Source organism: Callionymus lyra, chromosome 1, assembly GCF_982586985.1.
Source record: "Callionymus lyra chromosome 1, fCalLyr1.hap1.1, whole genome shotgun sequence".
NCBI classification, from domain to species: Eukaryota; Metazoa; Chordata; class Actinopteri; order Syngnathiformes; family Callionymidae; genus Callionymus; species Callionymus lyra.
The window spans coordinates 3,471,907-3,479,885 of record NC_141818.1 but is presented as its reverse complement, the minus strand read 5'-3'; the positions used below and the strand labels follow the sequence as shown (position 1 = coordinate 3,479,885).

The window sequence follows — 7,979 nt, the reverse complement described above, 5'->3', positions numbered from 1 at the left end:
GTGGATTGATCAATGGAGGGGTGGATGGATGGATGGATGGATTAAAGGCAAACGGGATGGATGGATGGATGGATTCATGGATTCATGGATTCATGGATGGAATTAGAGGCAAGCAGGATGGATGGATGAATGCATTATGGATGGATGGATGGATTAAAGGCAAGCAGGATGGATGGATGGATAGATGCATGGATGGATAGATAAATGGATGGATGGATGGATGGATGGATGGATGGATGGATTAAAGGCAAGCAGGATGGATGGATGGATGGATGGATGGATGGATTAAAGGCAAGCAGGATGGATGGATGGATGGATAGATAAATGGATGGATGGATGGATGGATGGATGGATGGATGGATGGATGGATAAATGCATGGATGGATGGATGGATGGATGGATGGATGAACAGATAGAAAGGTGGATGGATGGATTAAAGGTGGAGACACTCACCACTTCCAGCAGAAGTAGACGAGTCCGGCCAGACCCAGGAGCAGCAGACCCACGCAGAAGACCAGCGCGATCATCTGCTCCTCTCTCATTGGCTGCATCACCAGCTCGGGGTAAGTGCAGCGAGGGCCGTAGAAGCCGCTCTCACACCTGAGACACACAACGGTTACACACAACAACACAACAACAACACAACCACACAGCGGGCGAGAGCGTACTTGCACAGGTGCTCGTTGATGTCCACCAGCAACATGCACTGACCGTTGTTCAGACAGTAATGTTCATAGGTGCTGTCACAGGCCGGAGCTGACCTTCTCACCACAGGGGGGCGCTCTTCTCTGTGCTCTGAAGAAACAGCATTTGATTAAAATATTAATTGAATTTCATGTTTTATTACGAATTAAAATTGCATTTGATACTAACTGTAATATGTTTGTTGAAGACATATAATTATTTGATTTAAAATTGCTTTTTAAAACTTTTATCGTTGACAAACTTTCCCTATGACGAGGCGCTAAAGGTGGGGTTTGTCTCCATCTAGTGGCCAAAACGACGCAATACGTTTTGAACTATTTGGACACGTTGAAATAGAAACACTCGAGTGAAACTGACCGCTTTATAAAAACTGATATTGTTTCGGTCTGAAGTAAGTATTTCAAACGGAATTAAGAAAAATCAAGTCCTGAACTTTATTATCTTTATTATCCTATAATTAGGTTAGGTAAGGTAGAACGTTATTGATCCCTCAGGAGGTCTCTTTCGGGAAATTGTTTTTTTTTCCAATTAGCCATAGCAATACAGCAATTATTCATAAAAATAAATACAAATAAAATAAGAACAAAGAGAAATAAAGAGAAAGAACAAGATGATACAATCTAAGTCTAAGATAAAGAACATAATAATAATAATTATAAGGTGAAAAAGAATGTGCGGATAATATAAACATATTATTTATGTTAAAAGTAGCTTCAGAGAGATGCAGTAATTGTACCTAAATCTTAAAAGTTTTTCTGGTTGAGAAAGGGTGAGGTTGTTGGAACATGACAACATTCTTTCAGTCTTTTTATTTTTTTCTGTGTTATCCAGAATTACAAAAAACCTTCTTTATGACTCTTATCATCGGTGATTAAGAGACAAATTACCAGTCGATGGAGTCTCCATGTCTGCGTGTTGCAGCTTCAGAGAGACCGTCTTGGCGAGCACGTCCGGCCACAGCAGCATCACACCTGAACAAACACGATTCATGAATGATCATTGTTACAGCCGTGAGGCTGGAAGCAGATAACAGCATGATTTTAAGATTATTTATCATAATTTTTTAACACAAAATCAACAGGAAGTACAGCTCAGATGAACAGATGATGTTGTTTATTTTATTGTCATTTTCGTTTTTATTTTTATTTCATTTTTAATTATTCATTATTTAGCTTATGGTCATTTTCTTTCAGTTAACTGTATGTTTACTTTTTATTTGATTCGTATTATTTCATTTCTATATGCTGTAACGCCGCCACAACAAATATAATAATATAAAAAATATAAGTTTTCTGATTCCGATCATTGTTAAATGTGAGTTCAAACATAACAGCTCTCTGAACTGAACTTGAGACTGAGGACTTGGATGTTGATTTTCGGCGTAGACACTAAAATCAGAGATAAATCAAAGGCAAGAAGGGGACTGTCACCCCCATCATGCATCAGAAACCAATCTCACTCAATTTAAACGGAATAGAACTAAAATAAATGCATTAAAAACCCTCATTGTAAACACATGCAAAACCATATCTTATAATCTGGAAAAATACTTGTTAACAAGCAATAGTACTAATGTGTCAGTTACAGTAGTTACTAATGGTAACATGAGTGAACTATTTAGTGAAAAATTGCAGGACGAACTGACACAGATTCATGTGGACCCTGGTCTGGTCTCCTGGATCTCGGACTATCTCACTGGTCGACCACTTTAAGAAACGGCCACAGTTCCATAGAAATCTTTAGGAAAAATTAACTTTAAAAATGTTCTTACGGATTTTAAACTACTGTATAGGTTTGATCTGTCACTCTCTGTTGTGCAGAACTACATGTTTATCTATTTGTCTGTCTGTCTGTCTGTCCGTCCGTCCGTCTGTCCGTGACATAAGATGACATGACACTTTATACTCACATGTCATAATTTTGTTATTGTGCATACATAATGACATAAATACAATCTCGAATCTCTTGAAACTAGATGAGGTCCACCTGCTGTCCCACAGAACCGATGCTAGATATTTCAAATGCTAAAAAAAACTTCTAATTGCGTTAAGTCATGCGTTATCGCGTCAGGCTCATGTTCTTCTGAATGAACCACAGCAGGTGATTAGCTCAGTAAGGTGTGTGTCGGTCTCACCTGGAGAAACATGAATGACCTCATATGAATGAATGAACTCATCCGTACGTTTCCCAGTGTTCTCCAGACGTTCACCAGACGTTCCCAAAACGATCATGATACACTAACGTCTAAATTTATACATCGATACTTGGCAGGAGGGTCGAAGGTGACTCACCGTCTGATGACTTAAATAACCCTTAATTACCTTCATTTTCTTATTATTAATCGGGCAGAAACACCCAACAACCCGGTGTGTGTGTCTGTGTCCGGTGTTTGCAACCCAGATATTCAGAACCTGTCTTAACCAGATCATTCTGGCGCTCAGATGGTGCACTTTTTTGTGCGTCGAGTGCAGGAATGTGGGCGTCGTGAAATTTGACTGTGTTAAAATCCCTGCAGGCCTAAACAAGTAAAGCTGTCGCATGGAAATCAAACGTCCAGGAACATTTATCTCATCCTTTTATTTAGTTCAAAACACAAACAATTTTGGACGAAGATATTTTTATAACTGATACATGTGTTTGTTGAATTGTTTTATAATCCGTAAAGTAATTAATGCAGGACGTTTCTCAAACTTTTAGGATGTTTGGGTCAATAGGGTCAAGATAAACAAGTAGGTTTTGTCCATTTTCTTCACAGGAGTATTAGATGAATTAGTGCTAGACATCATCGTGCTAATGGCTACAGTTAAAAAATAGGGAGCCTCATAGAAATCCTTGGATTATCTGTGGGATTATGTCGGGAATAAACTGTCAAGCTTTTTTTGTTTAGTCAAGATCATCCCTTTATATAATTAAATATCTACACTACATAAAGTACTCACAAAGGAAGTCCTGGAAAATAAACCACAATATGTCGAAGGATTAGTTTAAAACATTTTCAAAATAAAATAAAAAGTTCTCTAAGGTGGAAATTATATTTTGGGAAAATTGTTTGAATTTATTTAAAATGTCTTAAATGCCTTTGGGGCTGAGATTGTCTTTCATTAAATTGAACTAAATAAACTGTGATTTTCCTGCAGCTAATTCAATTTTTATCAATTATTTAATCAACAATTTCATGCTGAAATTTAAAAAAAATATTTAGCTTTATTTAACGGAACAACTAGACACATTAACTTTATTATTAAATAAATATATGTATGAATACACAACACGTTTCTTAAAAAATTATGAAAGATTTGTGTATAAAATACTTAAATTGTTAACCTCAACATGTCGTTTCTGCATTTTAATTAAATTATAAACGCAATTAACCAACTAGCATCGTCTTTAAAGTGTATTTATCGCACCGTTGGTGTGTGTATTGTCCACTTCTGCCAGATGACTCATCCACTTTAAATCCCCTGAACAAGAGTAACAAGTTCCACCGGTGATAACAGACACGTCTGGGATTGTAAAGCATTCAATTGTTTTTCATATTTATAAACAAACCACAACAACATTTTGTCACATTCTTCAAGAACTTTCAAAATCAACTCTAGCTTCAGTGTTGGAAATGAGAGTCGATGAAAAAATGACTTACCGAATAAAGATAAAAGTGTTGAGAGCTTGTTCTTCCACATTTCCTGCTGCTCTCTGCTCTGACGGGATGAGAAAGACTTCCGACCTGTCAATCGACGCCTCAAGTTCAGGAGAAATGTGTGTGTGTGTGAGTGTGTGAGTCTGTGAGTGTGTGAGTGAGACACACAGCAAAGTCAACAGCCTGTGGGTGGCGTCACTTACAGACCCTGTCATCCACAACGTCAAAAATCACTCACCGTTAAAATATATCATTAGTCGGGGGAGAGGAGGGGGGTCTGTACACACACACACACACACACACACACACACACACACACACACACACACACACACACACACACACACACACACACATACATACCACAAACAGTGACGTGTGGTGAGGTTAGTGGTTGGTGAGGCACTGACTCCTTTAGTGTCACATTTACAAGTATATAAACACAAAAGTGTAACTTATTCAATTGACTTCTGGTTATTTTAATATCTCCTTCACACACATATGAAGTTTGAAAAATATATGATTTAATTAATCTTTCCTTAACAAGTCTATATTGAATTGTTGTGATATGTTGTGAGATATTAGTCTACATCCTCTAGATCTATGACAGTCATCTATTGTGGATACGTTTTGATTTATAGCTTCATAAACCTGTCGTCTTTGACGTTGACATAAGTGTCAAAGTTTCAATTTCTATTTTCAAAATGTTTAACCTGCTATATTTAATGATCTGAGACCCTTCAATTGGCTTTAAATCTGAATGTGTTTTAAACAATCAATGGATAAAGAAAAAATTGAATGAAATAATACATAATTTCCACGTGGATCCAAACATTATAGAGTATGACCGTGATAGTAAAGGATTACAAGGAAGACGCAAAATGGAAATTTGGGAATTAAACGTAAAGTTTAGCGATAAATCGCCAGAATTAAGTTTGGCTCAAGGGTGAGGTATCTCAAGACCCGGATTTTGTTGCTTCTGATTGGTTCATATTGCATCAGGCCTTCCGTGATTGGCTGTATATACGCAAACCAGAACAATGTTTATTATGGTGAAAAGATAACTATTGAGTATTAAATGGGTCAATATAAGAGTGAGAAAAACAAATACTATTTTATTTAAGGCCAAAAACCTTTCTTCTAAAGTTCCAACTTGAATTATTTTTTAAAAAAGTCTTTGAATTTCGTTTACATTGTACACTGATGTTATACTTCATTAAGTTAAGTATAAAATGTGATGGGTGAGGAGCTTCAGACGACACAAGCAGAATTGAATTCAAAACGTTTTATCGTCAATATTAAATACATAGAATAAGTTACAAAGCAAATAAATATCAGTTGATCACATTGTTTGCTCCTTTCTCTCTGGTCCAGCTCTTTCTTTTTTAAGACAAAAAGCTTTAATACAGTCGATCTCAGGTCACACTGGTGTCTCCGGGAGCTGTTTATGTGTATCTTTTCTCAACCTGCAGACAGAAAACCAAACATAAATTCCATGATCTTTGAACTTTGAATCAACACTTGCAAACTAATGGTTAAAAAGATACTATTGAGGCAAAGGGACAAAAATGACAATTTCTCAAATTAATCTGGTTTGTTTCACTTATTTATTATTTTATCTCAATTCTACTGATGCTTTCATATTCTCTATTCGTTTTTAAAGTTTTATATTGATCATGCTTTTACATTACACTGTTACTTCCTGCTATTTAATTCCTGTTCCTGTTTTAACTTTTTTCAATATAACATTTTATCGATATTTCTTTTTAAATCTACTTTCACTTTATTTTCATGCTTAAAAACTGTAAATTGTACCTCGACATTTCATTCTAAAGTCATCATGTGTCTCTCTCGTTCTCCCAGTGTAACAGCGCCCCCCTGTGGTGCAGGTGTCGCTCACCTCTTATGGACACAATAAGCGAAGATGATGACGATGATGGCGAAGATCACGGTTGCCACGGACACGGCGATGATCCAATCCAGCACCGGGTTGTATTTCAACAGAAGGTCCACGGAAAAAATGCAACGTGGCCCCATGTATTTGGGCGGGCAGCTGGAGACACAACAGTTAGTGATGACCGTGTGTGTGAGTGTGTGTGTGTGTGTGTGTGTGTGTAAGTGTGTGTGAGTAGAAACTTACATGCAAGAAGGAACGTTGCTGTCTTGGGTTAAAACACAGAGACCTTTGTTCCAACAGTAAGTTTCATTTTCTTTATCACAGGCACGATGTACTCCAGGAATCATGGAACCATTCCAGTCGTCTGTGCAGAAAATTAAATTAAATAAATAATTACATTTTTACTCAAATTGAACTGAATCTGTTGAGGAGAAGTGATGATGTGATGTGTTAGACTCAAAAACGCGACATAAACATTTTTAAATATTGCACTTTTGCTCTGGAAATCCTAGAGTTAGTTGTAAATGTCAAAGAAAAGGACACTATAAAATCAGGCAAAATTGACTTGACAGTGTTACCTGTATTGATCAGGTAAAAAAAAACACAAAATGTATTGTATTGTACTGTATTTCTCCTAATATGAAATCAAATAATGAACATTTATCTTAACCTTTATATTTGCATCTTGTCTTCTCTTTTTGCACTTTGTTCTTTTTATTTGTGCTTTGTTCTTGTTCTTTGGCTCGTAATTTGTTTAATTTTGTATAAAATCCCATAATAATATTGATATAAAACGAAATATAAACAAATATTATTTTATATATTATATTTTTTAATACATATAAAATATAATATTTAATTTTTCTCCATCTGGTCTCGCTTTTGACTTGAGGGATTTGAGGGAAATGTAATACAAATAATAATCATAATTCATTTTATTTATAAGGACACACAAGGCACCACACAAGCAGATTCCGAAAAAACGGTGAAAAAGACGAAAGTAAAATAGATGTTTTAAAGATAAGAAGGATACGAAAGTGAAAAAGTTTCTTAAAGGAAACTCTTAAAACAAGTGTTACAGTGAAGGTTTGTTTTGTACTTTTCTACCCTCGATTGAAACGATATTCTGTAACTGAAGTCAGTGACTCCTGTGACCCCATTTTGACGTCTCAATCAGTAGCATTAACACAATATATATATATATAAATCTATATATATATATTTACTCTTTGTGAGGAAACAGAAAGAATTCAAAGAGGAATCAAAGCTTCTTTTAGACAAACCAACTGACATTTAGATATGATATTATTTGATTCGAATGTTTCCCAAAATGTAAAAAAGTAAAAGTAAAGAAGAAAAAGTGAATGATTCTCACCATTGGTGGCTGTGGAAGAAGCTACTGTTACATTTGGAGCTGTTGTTATCTGTTCCGATTGTCCAGATGTTGCCATGACAAGCAGAAGTGTGGAGAGAATACCTGAGGAAAATTAAAAAAAATAACATGAAAATCTGTGTATAAACGTGTCAAATATTGTATCAATATTATATTACATGAACAAGTCGGTTAAAATATAGATAAGAAAAGTCGTACCTCGCATCTTGTTCTGTCGCTGAGCGAACATTTTGTCTGTTGCAGGTTTCAAGTGTGATCTTGAGCGACTGTGTCGGCTCTTTATATACTTCTGTGAACACATCTGGAATTTTTTTTTACTGCCTTTCATTGAAGCATTGAAAAAAAAA

At 35.9% G+C, this 7,979-nt stretch overlaps 2 protein-coding genes across 2 annotated transcripts in view; both read right to left on the bottom strand.

The window, feature by feature from the left end:
- Nucleotides 1-4,503, bottom strand: part of LOC148087453 (proepiregulin-like) — a 6,793-nt gene extending 2,290 nt beyond the window's left edge. Inside the window, exons 1-4 of the mRNA XM_087788207.1 lie at nucleotides 4,346-4,503; nucleotides 1,593-1,676; nucleotides 669-795; nucleotides 454-600 (exon numbers count right to left, since the gene is read on the bottom strand). Coding sequence (XP_087644333.1) covers nucleotides 454-600; nucleotides 669-795; nucleotides 1,593-1,676; nucleotides 4,346-4,385 — 398 coding nt within the window. The 5' untranslated portion in view covers nucleotides 4,386-4,503. The remainder of the gene's footprint in view (nucleotides 1-453; nucleotides 601-668; nucleotides 796-1,592; nucleotides 1,677-4,345) is intronic.
- Nucleotides 4,504-5,612: 1,109 nt separating this feature from the next.
- On the bottom strand, nucleotides 5,613-7,941 carry LOC148087452 (pro-neuregulin-2, membrane-bound isoform-like). The gene is made up of 5 exons (XM_087788195.1): nucleotides 7,831-7,941; nucleotides 7,615-7,716; nucleotides 6,483-6,603; nucleotides 6,243-6,395; nucleotides 5,613-5,808 (listed from the first exon to the last, which is right to left on the bottom strand). The coding sequence occupies exons 1-5, from the start codon at nucleotides 7,931-7,933 to the stop codon at nucleotides 5,763-5,765; spliced, it is 525 nt and encodes a 174-aa protein (XP_087644321.1). The 5' UTR covers nucleotides 7,934-7,941; the 3' UTR covers nucleotides 5,613-5,762.
- Nucleotides 7,942-7,979: the final 38 nt, after the last annotated feature.

What these genes read in the sequence shown, in the direction of transcription:
- LOC148087452 (XM_087788195.1), bottom strand. Translation starts at nt 7,933, where the DNA reads ATGTGTTCACAGAAGTATATAAAGAGCCGACACAGTCGCTCAAGATCA. An exon ending in GCGACAGAACAAGATGCGAG is followed by an intron (nt 7,717 to 7,830) that starts GTACGACTTTTC and finishes AATTTTCCTCAG; the next exon opens with GTATTCTCTCCACACTTCTG. An exon ending in TTCTTCCACAGCCACCAATG is followed by an intron (nt 6,604 to 7,614) that starts GTGAGAATCATT and finishes TTTTCTGCACAG; the next exon opens with ACGACTGGAATGGTTCCATG.